At 49.2% G+C, this 26116-nt stretch overlaps 11 protein-coding genes across 11 annotated transcripts; 4 read left to right on the top strand and 7 right to left on the bottom strand.

Moving 5' to 3' along the window:
* Nucleotides 1-1081: 1081 nt before the first annotated feature.
* On the bottom strand, nucleotides 1082-2191 carry An08g09330 (uncharacterized protein; the record flags this gene model as incomplete). The annotated part of the gene is made up of 1 exon (XM_001393007.1): nucleotides 1082-2191. One exon carries the CDS (start codon nucleotides 2189-2191, stop codon nucleotides 1082-1084), a length of 1110 nt encoding a protein of 369 aa, XP_001393044.1.
* A 1267-nt stretch (nucleotides 2192-3458) lies between these two features.
* An08g09320 (uncharacterized protein) lies at nucleotides 3459-5078 on the top strand (the record flags this gene model as incomplete). The annotated part of the gene is made up of 2 exons (XM_001393006.1): nucleotides 3459-3811; nucleotides 3878-5078. 2 exons carry the CDS (start codon nucleotides 3459-3461, stop codon nucleotides 5076-5078), a joined length of 1554 nt encoding a protein of 517 aa, XP_001393043.1.
* A 66-nt stretch (nucleotides 5079-5144) lies between these two features.
* An08g09310 (uncharacterized protein) lies at nucleotides 5145-8263 on the bottom strand (the record flags this gene model as incomplete). Its single annotated transcript, XM_059749294.1, has 7 exons — nucleotides 5145-5410; nucleotides 5499-5914; nucleotides 5983-6892; nucleotides 7047-7286; nucleotides 7375-7705; nucleotides 7775-7912; nucleotides 8132-8263. The coding sequence occupies 7 exons, from the start codon at nucleotides 8261-8263 to the stop codon at nucleotides 5145-5147; spliced, it is 2433 nt and encodes an 810-aa protein (XP_059606202.1).
* An 854-nt stretch (nucleotides 8264-9117) lies between these two features.
* An08g09300 (uncharacterized protein) lies at nucleotides 9118-9774 on the bottom strand (the record flags this gene model as incomplete). The annotated part of the gene is made up of 2 exons (XM_059749293.1): nucleotides 9118-9224; nucleotides 9261-9774. The coding sequence occupies 2 exons, from the start codon at nucleotides 9772-9774 to the stop codon at nucleotides 9118-9120; spliced, it is 621 nt and encodes a 206-aa protein (XP_059606201.1).
* A 224-nt stretch (nucleotides 9775-9998) lies between these two features.
* Nucleotides 9999-11029, top strand: An08g09290 (uncharacterized protein; the record flags this gene model as incomplete). Its single annotated transcript, XM_059749292.1, has 2 exons — nucleotides 9999-10089; nucleotides 10167-11029. 2 exons carry the CDS (start codon nucleotides 9999-10001, stop codon nucleotides 11027-11029), a joined length of 954 nt encoding a protein of 317 aa, XP_059606200.1.
* A 602-nt stretch (nucleotides 11030-11631) lies between these two features.
* On the bottom strand, nucleotides 11632-12984 carry An08g09280 (uncharacterized protein; the record flags this gene model as incomplete). Its single annotated transcript, XM_001393002.3, has 5 exons — nucleotides 11632-11899; nucleotides 12018-12045; nucleotides 12084-12627; nucleotides 12688-12765; nucleotides 12826-12984. The coding sequence occupies 5 exons, from the start codon at nucleotides 12982-12984 to the stop codon at nucleotides 11632-11634; spliced, it is 1077 nt and encodes a 358-aa protein (XP_001393039.3).
* Nucleotides 12985-13049: 65 nt separating this feature from the next.
* An08g09270 (hypothetical protein) lies at nucleotides 13050-14657 on the bottom strand (the record flags this gene model as incomplete). Its single annotated transcript, XM_059749291.1, has 9 exons — nucleotides 13050-13222; nucleotides 13303-13347; nucleotides 13475-13742; nucleotides 13844-13897; nucleotides 13975-14028; nucleotides 14117-14188; nucleotides 14264-14353; nucleotides 14485-14534; nucleotides 14588-14657. 9 exons carry the CDS (start codon nucleotides 14655-14657, stop codon nucleotides 13050-13052), a joined length of 876 nt encoding a protein of 291 aa, XP_059606199.1.
* A 122-nt stretch (nucleotides 14658-14779) lies between these two features.
* An08g09260 (uncharacterized protein) lies at nucleotides 14780-17298 on the top strand (the record flags this gene model as incomplete). Its single annotated transcript, XM_001393000.3, has 6 exons — nucleotides 14780-14890; nucleotides 14957-15972; nucleotides 16033-16487; nucleotides 16579-16919; nucleotides 16988-17122; nucleotides 17233-17298. The coding sequence occupies 6 exons, from the start codon at nucleotides 14780-14782 to the stop codon at nucleotides 17296-17298; spliced, it is 2124 nt and encodes a 707-aa protein (XP_001393037.3).
* A 495-nt stretch (nucleotides 17299-17793) lies between these two features.
* An08g09250 (uncharacterized protein) lies at nucleotides 17794-19455 on the bottom strand (the record flags this gene model as incomplete). Its single annotated transcript, XM_059749290.1, has 4 exons — nucleotides 17794-18096; nucleotides 18172-19121; nucleotides 19188-19284; nucleotides 19333-19455. The coding sequence occupies 4 exons, from the start codon at nucleotides 19453-19455 to the stop codon at nucleotides 17794-17796; spliced, it is 1473 nt and encodes a 490-aa protein (XP_059606198.1).
* A 498-nt stretch (nucleotides 19456-19953) lies between these two features.
* Nucleotides 19954-22801, bottom strand: An08g09240 (uncharacterized protein; the record flags this gene model as incomplete). The annotated part of the gene is made up of 6 exons (XM_059749289.1): nucleotides 19954-20373; nucleotides 20637-20686; nucleotides 20812-21307; nucleotides 21371-21904; nucleotides 21997-22508; nucleotides 22762-22801. The coding sequence occupies 6 exons, from the start codon at nucleotides 22799-22801 to the stop codon at nucleotides 19954-19956; spliced, it is 2052 nt and encodes a 683-aa protein (XP_059606197.1).
* Nucleotides 22802-24391: 1590 nt separating this feature from the next.
* An08g09230 (uncharacterized protein) lies at nucleotides 24392-26044 on the top strand (the record flags this gene model as incomplete). Its single annotated transcript, XM_059749288.1, has 3 exons — nucleotides 24392-24436; nucleotides 24506-25615; nucleotides 25697-26044. 3 exons carry the CDS (start codon nucleotides 24392-24394, stop codon nucleotides 26042-26044), a joined length of 1503 nt encoding a protein of 500 aa, XP_059606196.1.
* Nucleotides 26045-26116: the final 72 nt, after the last annotated feature.

Raw genomic sequence — 26116 nt, 5'->3', positions numbered from 1 at the left:
AAGAAGATGTGTGTATTGAACGCAGGTAGTAAAGTTGAAGAAGGGAAGAGTATGGGGTGCGGCCTCCGATACGTATCCACCGCAGAGGCATGTTCATGTGACTTGCACCGAGCAACAGCGAGTGTATTACACCAGCCAATATTTGTTGCCATAATTTTCGGCTCCGCAATAGAAGATCTATGGAATAAATCAAGTGGCTGTCTAGAGACATAAACATGATCTCTACAGGCGATTGCTTCGTTACAATGGAAACTTGCGTTTATCTGTGGGTGTTCCATTTCAAAGTGATATCCAAACTGATGGCCACAGAGACCCTAGACCCTCTTTCATTCCACTCCTCTGATATTGCCTTTCGGAATGCCCATAATGAAATCAATCTTCCCATAGTGAAGCAATTCATTGAACATGGGGATGATCCGGGGATGGTTGATTGGAACACGTCTCTTGCAAAATAACTCGCACAGAGTTTGTGATCTTCCATCTGGCCGTTTGATTTCCCTACTATTTTTTTTTAGGTGTTCTCACTCCATGAAGGTTCTTAACGCTGATAAGGAAACAAATCGGTTGTTTACCTGCAATCATTCGAAGCATAAATAGTCCTCTCATTTGAAGTGTTGGGCCTATGGAACATAAGTTTCTGCTGCTGTCCATGATCCTACCCTGCCAGTAGTGTAATATGAAGTTGGTGCAGATCGGGAACAAAGTAGCACCCATCGAAAATAATTTTCGAGGTGGCTTAACGAAGAATCAAGTTTCTTGGAAATCAACTTTTTTTCTTTTCGTTGTATATATAGCCTGACCTATTACGTCTGAAATACTAAAACATCAATTACTTTCCTCTGACTACAGCAGGCAGATTTGGGTTCTTCGATGATGTGAGACATAATAAATGATTGGCTTCTTGTATACTGCAGATGTGCCGGAGCCTTGAACCTAGGTGACATGGAGCCATATCATTTGGCCTTATCGGGTATACTATAACTTAGAAGCTTGTGCTCTCGCTCCTTTTCTGAATGCACAACGACTGAACATACATCCACATTCCACGAGTACCGCCTCGAGCGCTTGTATGGATTTAATATCAGCATTTAGTTTTGCTTTTAATAAATTCCGCACTAAAGGGGTAATCCGTGTAGCCATTCTCTTGCAAAGGTGTATAAAAACTCTCTCGGTCGTAAGGGTTAAGATGAATATCATGACGAATGCGAAATGGCAAGTCGGGATTGGCGATAAAATGACGACCAAAGGCGACTGCAACCTTGTAGTCCTTGTATTCTTCCTCCAAAGCATTTTCTACATTCTCTGGTCTATATCCGCCGGCAACAATCACAGGCGCTGATTTCCCCCAAACGTCGAGTAGGAACTTGATACTGCCCTCCTTTTCGCAGTCCACGTTATTGATGACGCGAGACTCAATTACATGGAGGTAGGCCAGTCCGAGCTGTTGCAGGCGCTCCACGAAGTAGGTGAATTGAGGCACAGGGTCGACCATTTTCATGCTCTGCCATGTGTTCCACGGACTGAGGCGAAAGCCAAGTCGGTCAGCGCCGATAGCATCGGCCACTGCTTTGGCGACCTCCAAGCCGAATCGTGCTCTGTTGGGGATGCTACCACCCCATTTATCGTTTCTCTTATTAGAAACGTCTTGGAGGAACTGGTCGACCAAGTACCCATTAGCCCCGTGGATCTCAACGCCGTCAAAACCAGCACGAATAGCGTTCTTCGCAGCCATTGCGAAGTCATTGATGATTTCCTGCACTTCGATTTCATCCAGCTCCTTGGGTACCGGCATCCCCGGCTCAATAGGAATCGGACTAGGAGCATGCAGCATAAAACCACCTTCTGCATGCAACTGGGCTGGGTCAGCAGCTCTGCCAGCAGCAATTAGTTGACAGAAAATAAAGCTCCCTTTCTTATGCACCGCTTCAGTAATCTTTTTCCAGCCGTTAACCTGTTCTTCGCTCCACACCCCAGGCGCATGAGGAACTCCGCCAGCTGAGGGTGAGATCAGTGTTGCTTCTGCGATGAGCAGGGTGCCCGGAACGGAAGCACGTTGCTCATAGTATGTTGTTGCCATGGGAAGAGGTACATGTTGCGAGTCCGCGCGGAATCGAGTGAGTGGTGCCATGACTACTCGGTGCTCAAGATTGGTTTTGCCGATCTGAAGGGGCTGGAAAAGTTTGGAGCACATGTTGACCGGCGTGGACGTATTAGTGTCGAGATAACTCGGTTTGCAGAGCAGCAGGTTCGATAGAAAGTTGAGATATGTGCTGAATTAAGAATGCGTTTTCCGTAGATATCTGTCAAATTTCGCTGTATATGTAGAATTTGCATTTGGAGACTGGATATAAAACACCTCTGAGCGTCTCCAACACCACCTCCACGCCAAGTTGTTCGACTCAGATTTAGTAATCGTAGCTGAGATCAATACCCAGTGACGTATTGATGCTCTTGGAATGCTATAGGGCATATATCAACTAGGATACCAGTTTTTATTTCTACTTTTGTTTCACTCAAATTAACCGGGTAGAGTCATTCCTAAGACTAATGATTTTATGAATACCACTATAAAGCTATTCCGACTGATCTCGAAACTATCTTCAAAATTTACCCGCATCATAGAATGACGTGTTCCAAGAATTTCCAAAATGCTTTTGTACAGCTGTTCACTCATATCTTAAGATTCTGGCATGTCTACCAGGCATCTTTTGCCCAGACTACCATAAAAGATGGCTGAATTATTGGTGGCTTTTTACGTGCCGGAAAACCAAAGAAGGGTTTTCGAAAACTCAATAGATCTAGTGACCCACTTGATTTGGGCCCACTTGTTTGGAGGTACTCGGACCATTTTGGAGGTGATTACAAATTTCGCTACATCCGCATCTGAGGTGCTCACAGAGACTGAAAGTAAACCACTGAAGCGCTGTCGTGTGTCTAGGCGAATACCATGTCCCTACATCATGTTATATCAGTTACTATTACCACTATCGGCCTGGGAGGGTGTTTTTGATCCTTAGACTTTCTCTCATTCACTGCCAACAATAACAGCCATCAGTTATACAACAGTCCATTCTGAAATAATGTAAGCAGGCAGTGGCTTATGAAGTGACCCTTCCATTACAGCCTTCTACCTTTACACTGCAAAAGCTCGTCATATATGGTGACAGACCGAAGTTAATAAGCAGATCAGTATCATATTGTCGACTAACTCCAAACATCTCCAATAACGCCTCCACCAAAAAAAATTATCAGCTTCACTGTTGTAAAGCCTTATTGACAAATCAATATGTTTGACGTGATGCCATTCGAAATCCCTGAGATAAAAATGCTTTAAGCATGTAATCCCTTTCTCAGAAGACTTCTGACCGAGTATTTCAACTCTGCTCACAATTAGATTAGATTGTGCCTTCGTCTAATCGCCTATCTGTTCTCGGCACCGAGCTGATTCTCCCGATCAAATGCCTGTCCAATGGATACGAGATAGCTTCCTCGGCCAGACTTTGCGTCTAATTTGTCGACCATCCTGTTTGGCGTATGCCGAAGAGCAAGAAGGCTGGATAGATACTGTCGAGATTAAACCCCTACCGCTTGACAACGAAAAAATCATTTGCGTGGAATGGTATTCTGCCGATGACGAAGAGAACCCCCATAACTGGTCTCAACTTAAGAAAGCATATATCCTTGGTGTCATTGGTGCGTACAGCTTTGTGGTCTACATGTCCGCACCAATCTACACACCGAGCGAAAATGCCTTCATCGAGGAATATCATGTGAACAAAGCCGAATCATCCCTAGGACTCGCTCTTTACGTGTAAGCACATTTCATTTAAGCATTTACTTCCCCGCTGCCCCGGATAAGTTACTGACTGTTATTTAGTCTAGGTTACGGTGCAGGCCCCATGTTCTTCAGTCCCCTCAGTGAGATCCCGCGTATAGGCCGTAGCCTCCCATACGTTATATCCTTCATCTTTTACTGCATATTAAGCATACCCACGGCTTTGAGCCCTTCCGCTACTGGCTTCTACGTTCTTCGCTTCCTCCAAGGATTCTTCGGAAGCCCTTGTCTCGCTACTGGTGGCGCCTCAATTGCGGACATTTATTCCTCCGATGTATTGCCTCATGCAATGACGACCTGGGTACTGTCTGTCTTTTGTGCACCTGCTATTGGTGTATTAGTGTCCGGGTTTGCCATCCCAGTTCTTGGATGGCGGTTCTCAATGTGGGAGATCCTGATCGCCTCTGCTCCAATCCTCATTCTCCTTCTACTCCTCCCCGAAACTAGCTCAGCTACAATCTTACATCGCCGTGCCCGTTGCTTGGAAAAGAACAACAAACCCGGAACACACAAATACCAGACAGTGGCTGATATCCGTCAAGGAGATACGTCCTTCCATGCTGTCCTCCGAGAGTCGCTACTCATCCCCTCAAAAATCACCCTTCTGGACCCGGCCATCCTATTCCTGAACTGCTACACCTCTCTCACGTACGGCATTTACTACTCCTTCTTCGAAGCCTTCCCAATAGTATACCAAGGAATATACGGTTTCAACCTAGGGGAAATGGGAATCGCTTTCCTCGCCATTGTGGTCGGATCGATCATTTCCTTCCTCGTCTACAATTTCTACATCCACCGCGTTTATGCGCCCACTGTACGAAGCAGTGGTCTTAAAAAGCCTGAGGATGTCTTGGTGCCCGCTCTTTTTGCATGCTTTGGGCCATCTATTGGGCTTTTCCTCTTTGGCTGGGCGGCCAGGTCCGATGTCCATTGGATTGTCCCTACCATCGGCATTGTCATCTACCCCGGATGTGTCTTCATTATAATGCAGTGTGTGTTTCTGTACATACCTGCTTGTCATCCACACTACGCGGCGAGTGTCTTTGCTGCCACTGACTTTACTCGAAGTGCTTTTGCCTGTGGTTCTGTGATGTTCTCGCGGCCACTCTACGAGAACTTGGGCTTGGGTCCAGGGTGCAGTCTCTTGGCTGGGTTAACTATTGGCTGTGTGGTCGGGATTCATGTCCTGTATCGCTATGGGGAGGCATTGCGGCGGAGGTCGAAGTTCAGTCGCGAGATTTGATGGCAGGTACTGAAATATCCAGAATATTTTGGATTGTTTATAGCGTATATAGAATCTCAATAACATTTAACGTGACTCGGACATAGCTGTCTGAGAATTGATAAGGTTCTGCTCACAAGTGTTGGCATAGAGGTCAAGTCCATCACCAACAACCTCGAATAATGACCATTGGCCATTTCCCTTGATCAGACGGGCCCATAGCTTTACGACGGCAAATCCTAGATAAGAACAATCGGACAGATCTGAAGGCCGAGACCACAGATCCTCGTCTGCTGATGTTCGTCCTTCTTCCACAATATCGCTGATCCAATTTACGAGCCGCGCTTCATGTTCTGGTTATACGTATTAGAAAAATATCAATCCTCTTCAAGGGTTTGAACTCAGCAAGGACCGGGTACCCCTTGGGATAAAATAACATACCATCTAGTGGCCTTCTGGTCTGGTTGTCGGCAATACAAAACAGCCATTTGCTGAGAAAGATCGCGAACTCCAGTCCACAAAGAGAGTGTTGAACGCTCCAGACGAACGCATGGCTTCGAGCCACATAATTTACCCCTAATTTGACAGGGATGCTGAGAGCATGCGTCGCATGTAGAATTGCTGGGAGAAGGTGAGGGCCAGGTGGCAAACGAGGTATTTGTAACAGTCGGTTTGCTATTTCTCTAGCATCACGAGACTGAAGAATTCTATATGAGCCTAAATCGAGGCCAAGTCGAATATATGCAACACCCAGCAGGGCAGTTGAAGTATATGTCACAGGGCCATTGGGATTTCGAGGGTCCAGACTCGATTCAGGTGCTTGTTGCCAAAGAGAGGTCCATGCATAAAGAGAGTTGCTAGGAGAAAGGTAGCCACGTTAGTGGTTAGGGGAATGTAGCTGTTGAACAGATGGGAGATCGCGTACCGCATGACTTCCTTTTGCCCATTTAGTACGGTGTTATTCACATCATTATATGGGCCAAGGGTGTGATATGCGAGCAAGATCCGCTGGATAATGGCGTGTAATAGGATGTAGTTCGACAACGGTGAAGGAACCGGGAGGGTGCCTTTCAAATTAGTATCTCGTGTATTCTTCATAACGTGACATAGAGCATCTTGGAACAACATCTGCTCTTTATGGCCAGGTCTTCGAACATGTTTCCACTTCTGCTCGTTCGGAGCAATCCATTCGAGGCAGCTACATGGGAGACGAACGTTGATTTCATCGGCCAGGATGGCTGGTGGTGTACCAAATGCTATAGACTGAAGAGTCAATAAAGAGAAAGAGAAGAGTTTTACCCTCCTGTCGGTTTCTTGCTGAATCCACAAATGCCAGCTGTCAGTGTTGGTAACTGAAGAATCATCGGCCTCTTTCAATTGTGACTCTCTAACGCATCTAGCCAGGAAGCTCTGGAGATTGAAAGCCTCGCGGTGTATGCTTTCCTCGCGTTGCCAGGTCGCAAACGCAACGAGGAGAAATGCGCACCGGGCTTCACGCATATATCTACGACACTGCATTATTTTGTCGGTGGAATTGAAGGCTTGCTGATTTGGAAATGTTGAGCTTCCTTCTGAGGCACCTGAAGCAATTTCAATATCTGCCCACTCTTTACCCCGTGCATGCAGTATGTCCTTCGCTGCATGAAATAACAATGCTGCTTTGCGATTCTCATGCCGAGATTCTGCACCGAGAGCACACATAGCCAGTAGCATTTCTGGTTCACATTCCTCGATCTTGAATGTTGGAATGTGCACCATTGGTAGGTGGGGATAGAAACCATCAAAGAAGCCATTGATGAATCTTGATAGCGAGTGGCAGGATGGTAGATTGTTAGCTGCGTGAGTGGCAAAGCATCAACGTCTCGGAAAGACGTTCTCTATGGTGATTCGTAACCACGAGTATTGGAAAAGTGAGGACTCCGAACTCCGCTACAATCCATGCTTAGTATTTGCAATCAAGGTGTCGAGTGTCATGTGAAGGAAGCTTACCAACAGCTTCTCTGTCAGTTGGAAGCTTGCTCAGTATTTGTTCTGCACCTGAAGGAGGACCATTGGGTGGATTGGCGATGGATGTTGTTGGCATGTTATTAGACGCAAAGTCTCCAGGAAATATTCTGACAAGGCTTGGCTCAGATGGAAAATACCAGTCGTCGTTAAGTCCCAGGTTGTTATTGAACATGTCCAGGTCTTGGAAAACTGAAAGGTCCTGGGGATTGAACAGTAGATTGGCTGTATATGTTTAGTATCGTGGAATAGTCCTTAAGAGCTTGGTAGCGAGGCTTTCTGTAAGTCACCCAGCAATAAGGACTTGACGTACCTTCAAGCCGTTCCTCTTCCACTTGGCCATCCCGGCCGGCTGAACCTACTTGTGTAATTAAGGACTCCGTCGACTCCAATAATGGAGGCCTCACGCCCAAGTAGGTTTCATCCTTATTAGATTGAACATTGGTGGGTTCGTAGACCGCAGGTAAGGACGAGAAAGGCTGTGATGATGGGGTGTTCGGAGCATGGCCAATACTTTGATGGCGCTTCAGAAGATCACGTCTGCTAAAGGTCGCCCCACAATCGCATTGGTACGGTTTTTCATTAGTGTCTATTATTTTACTCCTTAGTTCGACATTGAAACGCATGCTTTCTAGGCGGCTATACTAACGAATTCGGAGATGTCTTTGGAGGTGCTCGTGGCGACGGAAGGATCGCTTGCAGTAAGGACATACCCGGGCTTTCTTTCTGCGCGTTGGTGAGACTGGCGTATCGTCCACCGATCTAACTTCATCCATGTTCAATACCAGCCAAAATCGCAGATGGCGCAGCGTGGGCAATGATGCAGGTCCGGCAGAGGCAGAAAAAGGTTGCTGTTAATACCTGATTGCTCAGCGGCGATGATGATTAATACACTCACCGCACTCTGCCATTTCCTGGCTCATATCATGTGATTTCCCATCCTATTTTTCGAGCGATGGCCGTTGAAGAGGACCATTGTATGCTACGAAGATCGATTGTTTCAATATTTGGAATGTCCAGCAAATATATTCATAAGTACTACGTGAGTTTATCTAATACCATATACTCACTTTACCAAGTATCGCCTTGACGGAGACAGGCTGAGTCATGAAGATGTATTCCGCCTTCTCTACCCAGACAAAACACAGAGCATTGCGCATCTGATTTTTATCGCTGGAAAGCTTTATGGTAATACAAGCCATGTTTCCAAATAAGGAAGACCAAAACCTACCAGGAGATCTAGGTGACGATTTTGTAATCAAGGTCGTGAATAGAATACCACAACTTTTTATCTCGGTTAGCATAGGTGGGAATGCGGGACAAGGAACAGCGACAGCAGTTCAGACAGGACGCTGTTCAGGTAGACACGACTTATGTCTAATTGACGATACAATCATAAGACAATCTCATGTGGGCGTAACCTATGAATTCGAGCCAAAGGCCCATAAGATAAAACACTCTTGGTCGATAAACCATGGCCTTGCGCTGGAGGCGCGGAAAGCTTGTAATTTGGAGAACTCTTGGCATTTTGGAGATCGTACCCCAAGCACCAGCAAAACCATCTGTTATATCTCGACCGGAATCAACAGAGTATTAACATATGTTCCGTAAACAGCCTTGGTCGTTGAAGCGAAACGGCCTTGCTAAATATTTTGTGATCAGTCATTTAATGTATTTTTGCTACTACAGTTATCACAGTTTACCATCCTTATGTCCTTGGTAAAATACCCCGTCTACTAAATTATATATATCCAAGCCGCACTCTTCCACGTTCATATAATATACTACCAAATGAGCGCCCCAGTTCTCCAACAGATAGGATATTCAGACAGACTAACGGTGCTTTAATGTGTCTTCTATTTCTATATATTTTAATTCGCACTGTAAAAAGTGCCATCCAGTTACTCTTTCCCTTGATATTCGTATATGGCTTCCATGGGTTCTGGATTCGAATGGATTTTGGAGTATTAAACTGCTTCATCTAGACGGTTTGATAGGACTTGAATTCATCTATATCCACCGAGTTAATGGTTCTATTGATGCTCGTTTGTCACCGCTATTTCGGAGTTCTCAGGTCCAAATTGGGATCTAAAAGCGAGGTGCAGGGATGACCAGGGCATTTTGGTATGGATGGTGAAGCCTCGGCGGTTGATACGAGACGCCCTGTTCTGGCAAGTGGTTGTTAAGTGGATAATTTACCCCCAGCCTTGTCTTCTCTCCACTGCCTCATAATCTCCAGCCCTTCCTCAACATCCTTTTCATTAAATGGCCGTGATTGCCATGTAAGTTCCACCATCTGGCCATTCGGGTCTATGACGTAGATGGAGTACCAAAGACCATCGTGATCGATTTCGCCCTTGACATCGACCCCGCAAGATTTGAAATGGGCCATCCAGTCATACAACTCATCGCGGGAATTGACCGACAGAGCGAGGTGCTTTGTAAAGGCAGGGATGCCATCGTCTGTCTTCGTAAAGTTGTTGGCGAGTTCAAAGAAGGCCACGGCTGACCCGTCCGCTAGGCCATAGAAGCAATGCAGGAAGCTCCCCAAGGTCTCTCCACTGTATTTATCAGGCTCCCCACCCTGACGCTGCGCTCCAAGGAATTTACAGCGCATGACCTCCGTCCAGAATTTGTGTGTTTTGATCATATCGTTGGTAGCGTAGGCATAGTGGTTCAGACCTCCAGGTGCTGCAGCAGTGGAAGAGGCCATTTCGTAGAGAAGAATTAAGAGATTGCAGAGTCCACAGAATGAAGAAGGATGGAATGTGTAATTTGGCTTGACCTAGCAAAGGCCACGGCCTGATTCTTATCTTTATCTGATACCTGGCGGGGCCTTCGCATATTCAGTAGCCCCTCACTGGAAGTCCCGCAGATCACAAAGGCATGGGGTCACCCAGCCAGGCAAAGCCTTGAAGAATTGCCGATTGCGGGGCCATGACCAGCTTGGGTGATTTATGTGCGGGGCCTACGTGTTGCAGTGATGAATCCCTGATAGTACCCGCTGCAACGCCCGGAAATAATGCCGGTATATAACAGGAGCCCGCAAGTTTTAATGAACGGTAAGATGTACACATGTCCGCAAATCTTCTCTCACATACAGAGCGCCGTCTTCACCTACCGATAGACACAACACCCACTTCCAACCGCACCCACCCAGCCCAATGCCTCCCTCTTCTTGGCCAGACAGTGCAAAAGCTGCAGTGAGCATCACATTTGATAATGTGGGTGAATCAAGAGACGTCGGAGTAGGAGCATGGCCGAAGGAGAAACCCGTGGGACAGCATCCGTCGGTACTGGAGGTGACCCCAATTATTCTCGACATTCTTGACAAGCACGACGTGAAAGTGACATATTTCATGGAAGCATGGGGTATTCAGACGTACCCAAAGATGCTCAGCGAGGTCCAGAGTCGTGGCCATGAAATTGGATATCACGCATATCAGCACGAGGAGTGGAAAACGCTGTCACCCCTACAAGAAGAAAAAATTATAAACAAGAGCCTCCCAATAGCGCAGGAGCTTGGTGTCTGTTACAAAGGCTTCCGCCCTCCCGGCGGATCGATGAACGCCGGTACCAAGGATTTGCTCCGTCGTCACGGAATCAAGTATGCTTCAATTCTGGGCCAAGATATCAGCACGGACAAAGATGGCTTCGTGACTCTACCGTTTCAATGGAGGGCTGTCGATGCGTTCTACATCCTAGATGCATTCGACTTTCTTAGAGCTGAATACGGAGAGCAAGGATCTATCTTCACTTGCGAAGCTTTCCAGCAGGCGCTCTTTGACCAGATCGATGCTGCAGTTGAGAAGGGGGCCTTCATTGATATTCTTTTCCATCCTTTTCTCCACACGTCACCCGAGACCCGTGCGGTTATTGAAGCAGTGGTTGCGCGAGTGAGCAACGATCCAGACATATGGTGTGCACCAACTTATGAGGTGGCAGAATGGGCTGCAGCACATCAATAGCAGAGTGGCACTTGGGAATCTAAACCATGTATTTCGTTTCTTCCATATCAGGTATAACAACAGGCTACCTTATAGGCTGCGTCCTACTGTCCTAATGCTCTCCCTGTAGATATCTATCCCGAGCATGTTTTTAAATACCTTGGAGGGCTTCCAATGTGGTCGACCATTCATATTATCTTCCACTTTCTCTCCAGTCTCAATACCCTTAGATTACATTCATCGTTCACATGGATCTCCATGAGCATCCCTTCGAAGACAGTCATCTCAAATCGCAGACTTGTGCCTTCGAGTCACGGTGTAGGATATGGATGCTTCGAGGGGTAGCGGAAACTCTCGAGTAGTTGCTTCTTAATCCTCTCCACTATCGTCGCTCTATACCAACGTTAGCGCTCAAGATTGATCTACTAGGCGAATCTCTGCCGTTGATCCAATAATTTGAACTATAGGCCCCACGTGGGGACTATGATACTCTATGATACAATGTGGTGCCTTTTTCCATTCCAAGAACATCTCTTCCCTACAGAACACCTTCCTATCCATAATCTCAATTACAAATTGCCAAATGCCCGATAATGGAACTAAAATCTACCATGAGTCTAACGTCATGAGTCCGTGCCGAGGTTGGTAGTGGAGGACTTAGTCCCCGCATCCATATACTGTCTGTCTGCGGGTAGAAAGCGGTAGGCTATCCGTGACCATTGCCGCCCCATTCCATTCGGGTGTTGTCCCAACACTGAAGCCTTGCCGACCATTACTGAGTAACGTAATTCCTTGCCGACCAGCGCACCCCGAAACACCAGCCTGATGCACATATGCCTGGACTCCGGATGCAACCATGATGGAAATGCCTGTCGACTAAAATAGAATAATCTGTTACACGGCGAGAGAGGTTTCTAACTGTGTATAAGCCTATATGATGCTATTAGGAGATGGGTGGCTGTCTTGTACTTTCCTGCATCGGCGCCTATACGAGTCTTAAAATACACACATAAAATCTATAACTCCCGGTTCTCTGACTACAGATATTTCATCTTATTCTTCACACTCGCCACACCTCCCAACTCGACCTCCACCACATCTCCATCCTGCAAGAATTCCTTCCGGAAAAAGCCCACTCCCGACGGGGTGCCAGTCATGATGAGGGTGCCCTTCCTCAGGGTCATTCCGCGGGACAGATGACTAACGATGTCGCGCACACCCCAAATCATATCACTGGTATTGGTGGTCTGTTTGACCACTCCATTCACCTTGGTGACCAGGCTCAGCTGCTGCGGGTCTTGCACCTCCTGCGCGCTAACAAGGACATGTCCAATGGGAGCAAATTTATCGAATGACTTGGCGTAGCAGAATTGACCCCCCGACGCCTCCGGCATCTGGAAGTTGCGCGCCGAGAGATCATTTCCCGCGGTGTATCCGAGAACATAGTCGAGAGCGTCCTCTGCAGAGACATTCTTTGCATCTTTGCCGATAACGACAGTTAATTCGCCCTCGTAGTCGAGGTGGGATTGGGCGTCACGGTGGATGGGAATGGTTTCAAAGGGTCCCGCGAGGACATCGGCGGGTTTGGTGAAGACTGGAGGGTAGGTCGGTACATCCAACTATACAACATCGTTAGTCAGGGAAATGGGTTTGTGTGCGTTGAGTGGGGAGAGGCTTACACTGGCCTCCTTCGCGTGTTGTTTGTAGTTGAGACCGATACAGATAACCAGGGGAGTATTCGGGACGGGCGGTAGAAGCTAATTGATCGTTCATTGTGAGATTTGAGTGAGAGTAGTTGCAAGGCTGGTATAACATACATCAGTCACGGTGTATGTTTTGTCTGTCAAAAGCAACTTGTCGAAGGGAGTACCATCGAACTGCTGCACCGTGTACTTATTGCCGTCGGTGTTGATCAGCTCACCATAGTGTGTCTGATCACCGACGGCGAATCGAACCAGCTGTTTGAACGTAGCCATTGAGAGTAGGGAAAATTTGGTAGGGAGGGAATTTGAAATAGAACGGAAGTGTGTGACCTGCACGATCATGGACGGCCGGATTTGTCACGCATTTTGATCCTGGCGATGAAGGAGCGGGACCTATCCAAAGATGTGGGGACAATCGCTGAATGACGGCTGACGCTTATAAACACCCCACCTGGTATCAGAATAGGCCCTACCAGCACTCGACTGTTTATATCAGCAGAAGACATCATTGCTGAGAACCCAACATATCCACATCTACAATCTAGCGAACCACGGAGGATCGCTTCTCGGCACCGAGGCGATGGGAAAGACCTGAAGTCCCAGTCCAGCTGGCTGCAGAAGCGAGAATCACTCCAGCTACCCATATCAATCCAAAGAAGTTATCACATGCCCACTACCAATCGCTAATTTAGATGAAATCTATCATTCATGCTGACTTTGGGTTTCGAATTGCGTACCAGACTAACGAGTTAAAATTTGGTACCGCGGATACGGGCCCAGCTACTGCGTGTATGATGCGCGGAAGGGTCCTCGCAAGGAGGCGCCTTCGAAGCGGCTAGGCTAGAAGACTTCGAACGGTAAGAAGCTGGGAGTCTCCTGACGATAAATGTCCTATAAACTCCGTCACGTTTATAAGGCTCCCGAGCAGCAGCCTTGCCCAACGCCGTTCCCGTGAAAGAGCTGGCGAATGCCATAGCTGCTGGCCCGTTGGTGACGATCGCCGACCGCAAAAGACTTTCCTTCGACGGGATCTATAGCAAGGAGCCCATCCACCACTCGAGAAGATCGTTCCGAACTTCCTGTGCGAGGAGCCACGTGTAAGAAGATTTCTCCGGATTGAATCCGGAAACACCTGCACTTTACAAGTCAAGGAACCGGGATCTTGAGATGCAACGGGAATAAAGAGCTAATCCTGCCCTTCAGCTGTCACATCGGCCTCTCGACGCAGGATATCCAGTCTCAACTCTATTTATAGTCCTCCACCTTCAAGATCGTGCGAACCACTTTGTCAGCATCGAGAAAGATGGTCAGTGAATCCTGACTAAATAGGAGGCAATTGATCTTTTGTTGTGGACTGTTTGACACCGTTCGCCATAACTCTGTAGAATGTTTTTTGGCGGTGTACGCTAAGCCTCCAGTTCTCTGAGTAGACCCCATATTTGACAAGACCGGTCAATCCGTGTTCCAAGTCGTCGTCCTACTCCGCGACATGGATGGATTACGATTGGCTATGGAGCAATGGAGCAGTTTTAGCATCGCAACGAGTCTCTACCTGCGTGCGGACGAGGCGACATATTTCGTCCCCCGCACATTCGTTCAAGCCGGCGGGCCGCACCCGGATCTGGACCTGATTCAAGGCCGTCTGTTCCGGTCAGTCATTGTAGAGGAGTCCGTGCAGTCCCCACTGTGTGTCAATCGTCCGGAGCCCCGCAAGCACAATGGAGAACTCCTGTGGGACAGCCCGGGCGGAAAGATGTTGTTTTCAGGCCCGACCAATTCGTTGCAGCGGCCTGTGACAGCGACGACGAACTCGATAATGTAGCCTGTAGATGAAAGGAGTTTTATTTTTGTGGACTACACAAATAACGTATATAACCTTGAACAGCGTGTATGCCACATATCGGACCCTTGTAATTGCGGCCCGCATCAAGGGGTAGGTCCCGCATGGCGGACGCTTACCCGAGGTATAACCCAGCCCCTCTCCATATACTAAAGTATCCCTGCCATCCCGAGAGGTTTCCTCTATCCAGAACACCTGCTAGCCACCTAATTTACTATTACTCGGTCAATGGCGACTCAAGACTCCCCACGCATGCTCTGGAAGCATCCGGACCCGGAGTCTACCCATATGGGACGCTTCCGAAGGGCTCTAGAGCAGCACATCGGGAAAGATTTCAAGGTCGGTGAACCAGATGGATATACACCAGGCCTTTCTGAAGAGCCTGGGCTAAAGAATAGTCGGTAGGACTACCATGATCTTTACGAATTCTCCATCACACAACCGACGACCTTTTGGGATTTCTGTTGGAAGAACTTCAATCTCATCCATGAGGGAAGTTATACCGCCGTTTTCGATCAATCGGCCCGCATGGACAGTATCCCCCAGTGGTTTACCGGCATTCGGCTAAACTTTGCCGAAAACCTATTATTCTCAGCCAGTCCGAATGGCCCATCCACGAGAGGAAAGGAAGATGCGAAGATCGCGGTGGTTGAGGTCCGCGAGGGAATCTCCGAATCACACCAGTCCCTGACGTGGGGTGAGCTCCGGACTCGCACCGGACGTTTGCTCCAGGCCATGAAGGCCAACGGGGTGCAGAAGGGCGATCGCATCGCCGTTTGTGCGAGCAACAGCATCGACACCCTGCTCGTGTTTTTAGCTTCGACCGCGTTGGGAGCCCTTTTCTCTTCCAGCTCCACGGAAATGGGGGTGAAGGGAATCCTGGACCGGCTCGTACAGATCAAGCCTCGGTTCTTGTTCATGGACGACCAGGCCGTCTACAACGGCAAGACGATCGACCTCCGAGCTAAAATGGAGGCGGTCGTGGATGGAATGCGTTCTGTGCAGGAATTCCGTGGGGTGGTCTCTCAACCGCGCTTTGCTTCCCGGCCGTTGGATATCAGCAAGATACCCAAGGCGCAGCTGCTTGGAGATTTCTTGGCCAAGTCTAGCGATGACCGGCTTGAGTTCACACGCATACCCTTCCGCGATCCCTTTTTAATCGTCTATTCATCAGGCACCACCGGTCAGCCCAAGTGCATTGCGCATTCGGTCGGCGGGGTGCTCATCAGTGCTTTTAAAGAAGGGCACCTGCATTCGGAGCTGGACGAGTCCAGTACGACGTTGCAGTACACCACGACCGGCTGGATTATGTATGTCTCAGCTATTCAAAGCCTTTTGTTCGGATCCCGGGTTGTTCTTTATGATGGCAGTCCATTCATGCCGCGGCTTGAATCGTTGATTCGGCTTGCAGAGCAACAGCGGTAAGCAAAATAACTATATACTTCTGTTGCGCAAAGCTCCAACGAAAGCTGACCTTCCAGGGTAACTCATTTCGGCACATCCCCGCGTTACATGTACGAGCTTCAACGCGCAAATATCCAGCCGCGACAGATTGCCGATTTGAGCTCGTTAAAGATTGTGACCAGCACGGGGATGGTGCTCCCCGACGCTCTGTTCGAGTGGTTCTACGACCAGGGCTTCCCACCACATGTACGGTTGAATAATATTTCCGGAGGAACCGATCTGGCCGGGTGCTTCGGAATAGGGAACTCCCTCCTCCCTGTTCACATGGGTGGCTGCGCTGGAATAAGTCTCGGTATCCCGGTTGACGTCTACGACGCTAGCATTGAAGGAGCTGGCGCGAAGGGAAGGTCTGTAGGGGTTGGCGTCGCGGGTGAGCTGGTAGCCACCGCCGCTTTCCCCAACATGCCTGCTTGTTTCTGGGGCGCAGATGGGAGTATACGGTACCATGATGCCTATTTTGCTCGATTCGACAGTAAGTTCATTCACATCCTGGAGTTAAATCCCCTTCCCATCCCGACCTCCTCTACCTTCATCTTCCTCTTACTCACTGCGAATATCACCAGATGTCTGGACGCATGGCGACTTTGTTTCCATCCATCCTCAAACCCGACAACTATTCTTCCACGGCCGGGCAGACGGCGTCCTAAACCCATCTGGAGTCCGCTTCGGGTCGTCGGAGATCTATCAGGTCCTAGAAGCGGAATTCCCAAATGAAATCACGGACTCACTCTGTGTCGGCCAGCGGCGACCTCAAGATACGGATGAGCGGGTGATGCTGTTCTTATTACTGAAGGCTGGGGCCAGTTTCACACCGGACTTAGTTGCCAGGGTGAAGGCCGCCATTCGTCAGAGACTGAGCAGCCGTCATGTCCCGAGCTTTATCTTCGAGACTGCTGAAATTCCGGTACGTACCTATCTAGACTTGTGATTATGTAGTGGCATAAATCGACGATACTAACGATTCACTGTCAGGTCACTGTCAATGGAAAGAAGGTGGAGCTCCCAGTCAAGCAGATCGTATCGGGCAAGCGGATCAAGCCGTCTGGCACGCTACTCAATCCTGGGTGTCTGGAGTATTATTATCAGTTCGCTCAGGATGAGCGGTTGGTCACTGCGCGGGATAGTAAGCTGTGAAGCCGATGAGAATTTATATACCTACATGAAATGAGCGGGGCTTATTGTATTCTGCATTGTCACTGTTCTACGTACCCTTCAAGGCAGTGAAAGATAAAACGTATCACTACGACCGAATGGGTGGCCCCGGAATCGCAAATCCGCCGTGAGCGCGCTGAATGTTTCGTTCCACCTCTATGTAGCTCCTCCCAGTCAACCCACTCCCTTGTCCATGGTGTCATGACTATTGCTCTGCTCAGGGGGCCCTAGTGGACACATTTTGCTTAATAGCCTGAGGGTCCTGCCTTGCGTCACCGAAAGAGGAGGTTGGAGTGTTAAGCACCGTGGGGCAGAGGCCCATATTGGGATGTATAATAGGCCATTTTGAAGCGACCAACCAATGATGAACCAATAACTCGGAGTGCGGCTCAGTAGCCATGAATAATCTGGTCGTTCTTCGCTATAAGAAGGCTACACTTCTGGAAGCACCAGAGGAGTAAAATAATCTTGAAAACCAAAAGTCTCATTGCTTCACCCATCCCTGCCAGAGAGAATATGTTGTAGCAAAAGCAAACCTATAGCCCTTAAATCCACATAAAGTCTATCAAGCCTTATAGTATAGTCTCACTCCTTTTCAAAGCGCGCGTTCCCAGAAAATGGTCACGCTATTCACTCCCTAGCGTAGCCTTCATCTTCCGGCTCCATTCCTCCCGCTTCATCCGCAGAAGGATCAACGGAATGCCACTTAGCAGACAGAAGAGACAGGCAGCCGTGAACGACCATCCAGTCCCAATGGCATCAAATAGCGGTTGAGCGATGACAGCACTGACACACGACAGGCTGTTCCGCAACAGGTTGTTCACCGCCACACCAACGGTCGATTTCTTAGGGGTGAACTCGGTCAGCATGGTCATGGTCACGTTGGTGAGAATCATTCCACTGAAGCCATAGAAGAAATTTCCGATCAGCTAAGTAGTATCAGGGGCATTAGTCATTCTGTCCATTCTGGAAATGTCGATCAGGGTATAACATGGCGAACTCACCGGCACCAGCCAGAAGATCTGCTTCTCGGCTGACCATCCCCACCACAAAAGCGCACCAGGGAAGAGAATGCCCGCCATCAGGCAATTATCCCCCAACCGGTCTACGGGATGCAGTATCAGCTCTCCTGCATCGTCATATCGGCCCTCCTTGCGCGCCGTGCGTGCCATGATTGCATCCTGCCAGCGACCACCGATGATTGCCCCGAACAACAACCCCAGCCCTCCGGGAATGTAGGCGACCCCGACGGTCACGGGACTCCAGTAGTAGGGGGCCACAGCGAAGGTATCCTCGATTGAGACGCAAATAAGGTAATAAGTCGCAAACACAATCGCTGTATAGTAGACCGTAATTAGGATAGGCGGGTACTGGAGGAGCTTGGCAGCCTCTATGGGCTTGAGGAGAAAGTGGGCGGCTTTCTTGACAGGGCTGCTAGCGTTAGCGCGGTGCTCGCGCTGAGTCTCTGCCAGATTTGTCGCTGTCTCTGGTAAAAAGAAGACCATCACCATGAACACCGTCCAGCCGTAAATTACCATGAACCATTGTGTGCTGCGCCATCCCCACCGCATCGTGAGCGCTCCGCCGATGATAGGGGCAAACATGGGGCCTAGCATGGGTCCTAGCATGAAGGCGCCCATGGCCTTTCCGCGCTCGTGCGTCTCAAACATGTCGGAGATTGTGCCTGCGCTAACGGATTGTAGGGAAGCGCTTGAGGCGCTGCCAAGAAGGCGCATGGCGATGAACATACCGATATTGGGGCTGATGGCTGCTAGGATACAGAAAATACCGACGAAGAAGAAAGATAACAGATAGACGAGACGACGACCGTAGAGTTCGGCGAAGTAGGACCACCACAGGGGTGTGATGGCGACGGCCAGCGAACCGAAGGCAATAGACAGGTTGACAACGGATTCGGTTGTATCTAGGTCGGCGGCAATTTCAAGCAAGCAGGCTGTTGGACGACCAGCACGTAAACCTCCAGTCTGTCTGAAGAAAGTAATGGGGAGAGGATACTTACGGAACAAGACGCCGCTACTCAACGGAACGACTAGACCACCAGCGGCAACGATGAAGGTTAAGAACCACTTTACTCCCGAGCTGTAGGATCTGGGATCCTGTACAGATGGGACCATACACAACCACGGGAGAAATCCTCTGCGCACCCGCACTGGGGCATTAGGATCGATGTTCTCGAGCCCATTTCCGAGCTCTGTCTTGATGTTGGGTTGGGCAAGTGGGTCGATCGTGTCCGTTCGCTCATGGTCTGTCTTGGTTTCCATGCTCATGGTTGCTGGAGCTTCAGGGAAATTGCTTCTATGCATATCTGACATATTGGACGATGTTTTTTATTGCTTTGTAATGATGGTGGGTATAACCTATATCACGAATTTAACGAGGGAGATGCTTGCTTTTCTATTGATATTGAGGCCGAGTGCTTCATACTCTGGGATCCACCTCGGCCGAGTTGTGGGGTCGCCGCACGGTTTGCTCGTACGAGCTGTGGGTCCAGACCACCACTCCAGATAACGTTAGTATGTACCTCGTACGAGGGGATATCCATCCTCAAATCGAGTAGCAAGCAAGAGACAGGGACTGCAGAGGGATAAATTGCACTCCCGCTAACTGACAAAGTCATGGTCACGATACACCCCAACCATTAATGCCGTTCATTGAGAGTGGATGGGACATTCCCCTACTTTTTTCTATTGTCACATCTCATGCCAGGAGTCGATAAGTCGTCTCTACGTTTTATTTCGGCTTTAAACGTTCAATAGTCCGCCCTATCACCGCGAAAGCCCCGGCAACCCCATCCCATCCATTACAATGAAATCCGAGAAATCAAAGTCTTCTAGATCGATCAGCCCCATGAGATCTCCGGTGTCAAATTCCAACCCTGCCGGGCCCACTGGCGGAGCATCATCAACACCCCCAGCACCGGCAGGACCAGCCGGTCTCATAATCGAGGGCTGGGTATCCGACGGACCACCAGGCCCAGTACCACCATTACCGCCGACAACAGCGCCAGCAGCCATCAGAGGCCTTGAATCTTCCGCCGGATCCTGCTGGAATCGAATACGATTTACCAGCCACATGATTGCAGGCCAGGCGCCCGTGGTATGATGGCCGCGCAGGTCGTAGATGGCATTGGCGAGTTGAAGCCCACGCTGGCGAAGATCCTCCATCCAGGCTTCCGAAATTCGGGACTGTGAAGCTCAGAGAGAACGTAGAGAATGAGGTTAAACCCGGCGTGTGAGGTTATGTGCCATTGATAGGGTTCGCAGGCCGGGCTCGAAGAAATGGTGCACCAAGTTTCTACGGCGGTCGCAGCGTCGACGAATATGCTATCAAAATAAGTTTGTTAATTCTTCTCGAACCAATCTCCTACTATGCTCTTCTTCTCGAAGTGGACAGACATGCAACACCTTCTGGCTATAGGAAAGTGGAGGCAGAAGGAGAGGAGGCTCACTTTCGTCTCATAGCAGGACTTATAATTTTCTCGCGATTCTGTCGTGGGATCTGCATCCAGAACATAACCCAGAATTTAGTCTTGAGGTGCTGGCTAAGATCCAAAGCCATCGATTGCATAACCACCCTCTTATCGCAGTACCGAACCAGCTCGTCGAGGCCCCTCTCTAACTCACCTGCAAGCCCAGTGGCGGTCTGCAACAGTTCTTGTAGCTTCACCAAAGATTGGGACTCGTCAATAACCGAACCATTCAAGCCGTTACGCAAACGCTTGCGTGATGCATGCGTTATCTGGATGATGTGCCCGTAGTAACCGGCGGCTGTGATGCGCAGAAGGTAGATGGTCATATCGGTGAATTTAGAGGCATCAGAGAGCCCGGCCAAGGGGGCCACGCCTTCAATCAGATCCACATCGTCCAGACTGACGGGCCGACGCGTATCGAAGTCCGATGCGTGGATTGACGGCGCGAATCCGTGATCTTCCGCAGTCCGGAAATCCAGATAGCAGATCTGAGCCCACAGGCGACGGCGCAGCTCCACCTGTACGACGTCGATCGTTCCGAGTGGTAGGGCTAGGGGGTCCCTGTGGAGTCCCTGAAGCATTGCAATCCGAATGGCCAGGCCTGTCAATGGCCACACTTTGCCCATGTCATCTTCTCTGTATTGCGCAGTCTATAGCCATGAATTAAGATTAGAATAGCGATTGGTTTTTGAATTTCTTTATGGGTTCCTTACCAATAATATCACAAATGCCTGCAGAACCTCAAAGATCCTCGAGGTCATAAATTTTTGGCGCTTGAGAAGCATCTCTGTTCCCATCCGATACCGATTCAGAAGAGAGACTTTGTCCATACCGAACATGGTGGCTACGTCTGTATCCTTTATACTGTTGACAGCCGCGTAGAAGATAGACATGACCAGTGGTTGGAAGGCGTCAATCTTTGTCGGACCGCAGCTCGTACCGCCGTTGCTGTCTCCCCCTTGGGTCGGTGTGTAATCTCGACTGTCAGGATATTGAGAGCGCACGAAGGCGTCAAAGCGACGGGCCAAGCTTGGCCGGTGGATAATGCGAACTATCGGGTCGACATTGGCCAGGTACACATTCAACAGCAAGTAACAATCTTCCCGGGTATCAGGCCAGAAGTTGTTGCTAATGTTACTAAATGATGCCTTGGCAGGTGAATCGGCCTCCCAAATAACATCGTCAAGTGTCCCTTCCGGAGAAGAGGACTTTTGAGATTCCGTGAGAACTGATTGGATGTCTTGGAGCTATAAAGAGGGAAAAGGAAACAGTGAGACTATGTTAGCATTCTGTGCTCTCACTCCTGTTATTCACGCGAGCCGCATGCTGTGAAGCGCACCTCTGCTGCCATCCAGGCCCAGTGTTTGCCGGAAACAAAGTGGGGGACTCCGTTATCCAGGATGAGGGCATCTTCCTCCGATCGCGGATTGTGGGGAGGGGCGGAAGTGTTGGCTGCTGGTGTCGGTTGCGTTGTCGATGTAGACGAGAAGGAGTCCGGAGACGACGAGGAGGGACTGTGCGATGAGGATGCCTCATATGCTTTCGCTTGCTCCATGAATTTGGCCAGTCGCTGCAGACCGGGATTAATTCGAGCCAGTGTCGACGAAGACAACCTGGAGCCACTGTTGCGGCTGGCTTTGACTATGCGATTCGACTCTAGGGGCGAAGCCGGCGATTGTGGCTTTGATACATACGAGCAGGCATGACCGCCTCGCTCACACACTAAACATTGCCGTTGGCGACGGTCGCATTTGACTTTGCGATGACGGCATGGTAAGCAAGAGGTGATGGGGCGAGATAAACCACTTGGGGATGGAGATGGAATAGATTTATTAGGAGACAAATGCGCATCTGAGTAATGAAAGGAGGGAGTATCCGTGTTCATAGCGAAGGTATTGGACTGAGTTAGTTTAGGAAGTGTACTGGTTTAACATGAATGGCGTGTGGTTGAGAGGTTGAAATTCTAATAATTATTAGCAAACGCCAAAAGGCTGCTTAGCTCTAGCGGAATCGACTTCTCCCAAAGAATCTGCTACAAAGATCGCAGATTTAGCAACAAGGTACAGTGCAGCATTGAAATCTGAGTACTACCAGAGCCACTGACCTGCGGAAGGCGAGCTCCGGCGGTACTGTTTGGCGGCCATGTATGGGTAACCCGAACCAATAACTTCCTTGATAGGAATAGTTCTGCCGTTTAAGACGTCACTTTGGTGTATTTCTGTGGTGGCCTTCGTGGTCCGGGTGCTAGTCTTAGTACTAAGGCTCTTAGTAGAGAAAATTAGACTATATTGCCCAGCATGGCCTAGTCACTCCTAGATGTACGGCGCTAATATCAATTAGGTGATTGTACGCACCGTTTGGCCAAATGTTTACGCCAAATAGCAACCGCTTAGACCACTAGCTGTTGAAGTCCGTTTGAGAATACGTGGAGTCCAAGTAGAAGTACGGAGTAGTTCGGGGGGTGAGGCCCCGGGGGAAACCCAATGGCTTTAAAAATAACCCACCCGTTCACCCTTAAAACACACTACGCAACCTATACGTTCCACCAAAATAAACCTTATCAAGAGTTTAGCCCGGCTTAGTATTCTCACCAGAATTGATCAAATACTGGCTATTTGTAGGTTTTCTTGCAACTATATTTGCAACCGTATTGAGATTACCACGCACGATACTGGAACTTGAGTGCTTGGCAACCGGACGGCTCGACCCGCCAGGAACCGACCGATCTTCTCGGACGAACCTTGCTCTGTTATAAAGGGCTGGGGTTGGAGTTAATTGATTGCTGCTGAGGCTACGTACTTATCCGATGGCTGATACATCCAGTCAGAAGCCGCAGCGCGCACTTACTTATTCCCAAGCGATTCTAACGTTGTTTGATTCGACCTGATCTCCCGATCTTCTTGGCAGTTCTATGCGGAAAATTAGTTCGGCTAATCACAAGCTCGATAATTGGTCATTCCAGGGAATACGGAGGCAGCACATGGCCCCCACTTCCACCACAGACTCCGGCTGACCTCGATCATTTTATTAAAAGCAGGGATTTAAATCCTTCGAGTAGTGAGTCTCAACCTGTTATGCACGGCCGTTCGTGCGAAGTGCGACTGGCTGTTATATGCACTATCAGTATGTAACTAAATTGCTTAGGGAGTTTGACCCCTGACGGGACTAAATATAGTGGTCTTGTTGGGCCACTGATATAATTCGGACCCTAAGCCGGTTCGAGAACACAACCAATACCACGCGTCGGAATCGCAGCCCAGGAGTCCTCGAGATCGGATGAATTTTATTATGTTTTCACTGGTATTCTCACGGATTCCCTACTGGAATCAATAAATTCATTGTGCCTTAATTGTGATACAAAAGACATAATTACATAGTTCGAGGCTTTTATGAAGGGCTTCCTTATGCATAAGGTATCATGAACACTTACTAGATGATTTATATTAGCTACTCGTTGAACTCTAATATGGTGTGTAGTATTAACTGACCTTAAATTTGATAATTTAGATCTTTAATGAATATTGGTAACACATGTGAGTTTTAATTTAGTATGTAAATTAATATGGAATTGGGAGCCAAAATGTGATAGGCTGTACGTGCATGCATTAGCCCACGTAAGCCAACAGGTCCTTGTCTTCCAATCCTTCGCAACATCCTCTCCAGTGCTCCACCAACGTCTATTTAGTGTGCCTTCCTGACTCTTGCGTTTTCTTTCCTACAACCACACTATCAACATGGCCATTAACGCTTTGAGTATAGCTATCTCCCTGCTGGTGATTGTATGCATCGCTTTCCCCACCTGGCAACTTTTTCTCTTACAGAACCAATTACTAAAACTATTTGCTCAGTATCCCATAAGCCGCATTGTTTACAATGTGTTTTTCAGTCCATTGAGCCATTTACCCGGGCCAATTAGCTGGTCTGCCACTCGTTTGCCGTTTACCAGGGCACTACTTCGGGGCACGATTGTCCATGACTTCGAAAGATTGCATCGCAAGTACGGCCCAGTTGTTCGCACCGCCCCTGACGAGGTCAGCTTTGCCAGCGGTGACGCTTGGACCGACGTCTACGCGAGTCGGCCTGACGATCGGCAACTTCTCAAAGATCCCCTCTGGTGGCGCAGGCAGCCTGGCCAGCCTGATACTCTGTTGAGTGCAATCCATCCGGCGAAACATTCCCGCATGCGTAAACTACTCGCTCCGGCCTTCACCCCGCGTGCCTTGAGGGTGCAGGAGCCTGTGCTACAAAGATATGCCTCACTTCTTGTTGACCGTATCAAAGACCAAGTCTCAGTCGCTGGCACAGACGGGGCAGTGATTGACATGGGCCCCTGGTTCAATTTCACCACATTTGACATTTTTGGCGACCTCGGCTTTGGCGAGTCATTCAATTGTCTGCAGCACTCACAGTACCACCCCTGGATTGCACTATTATTTGGTAGTGTTAAGGCAGCATCATTCATTGCGGCAGCGCGGTATTACCCCCCGTTGGAAGCGCTACTGATGAAATGCATCCCCCGCTCGCTGCACGAAAAGAGTCAACGCCATTACCGGCAAATCATCGACAAGATCGACCGACGGCTCAGCTGGGAGCTTCAGCGACCGGATATCATGTCTCACCTAATCGATGAGAATGGCCAAGTGGCATTACCACGGGGAGAGCTCAATTCGACCTTTATGATTTTGACTACAACGGGCAGTGAAACGACTGCCACCGTGTTGACGGGCATTCTGACCTATCTAGTGAATCAACCAAAAGTTTTGGGGCGCCTCATCGGGGAGATCCGTGGAAGGTTCGAATCTAGTCAAGACATCAGCCTGTCAGTAGCGGCGGATCTGCCGTACCTCGCTGCAGTGATTCAGGAGGGTCTCCGACTGTGTCCACCTGTGCCGTGGATGCTTCCCCGCCAGGTGCCGCCGGGAGGCAGCACGGTGTGTGGGACTTGGTTACCGGGCGGAGTAAGTCAAGCAAACCCCTGGGGGTCCCTCACCCCCTTTAGATATGATCGACATCAGTATTGACAACGAAATCACGGCCAGACCGCGGTTTCCCTGCAGGCTTACACTCTCAATCGCGACCCCTCTCGGTTCCATGCAGCCTCCTCCTTTTTACCCGAGCGATGGCTCCCGGATGCTTCGAGTAATCCCAACTCCAACTTTTACCAGGACGACCGTCACGCCGTGCAGCCGTTCAGCATGGGACCGCAGTCTTGTCTAGGTCAGCACCTGGCATGGGCGGAGATGAGGTTGATCCTTACCAAGTTACTGGTCAATTTTGACTTCGAGGCGGTAGAGGGGAAACAGTTGCGATGGGAAGAATTGCGGACCTTCTTGTTGGTGGAGAAGCGCCCCTTGGAGGTGCGAGTGCGGCTGGCCCCGGTCAATTGACCCCGTCTTGGTGAGGCTGAATCCTTTTGAGCTTGGTCGAGCTTGTTTCTACGCAGCTAATATAGAGGTCAC

Source organism: Aspergillus niger (assembly GCF_000002855.4).
Source record: "Aspergillus niger supercontig An08".
In the NCBI taxonomy this organism is placed as follows: Eukaryota; Fungi; Ascomycota; class Eurotiomycetes; order Eurotiales; family Aspergillaceae; genus Aspergillus; species Aspergillus niger.
Note: the sequence above shows the minus strand (reverse complement) of the source record. Positions and strands in the feature narration are given on the sequence as shown.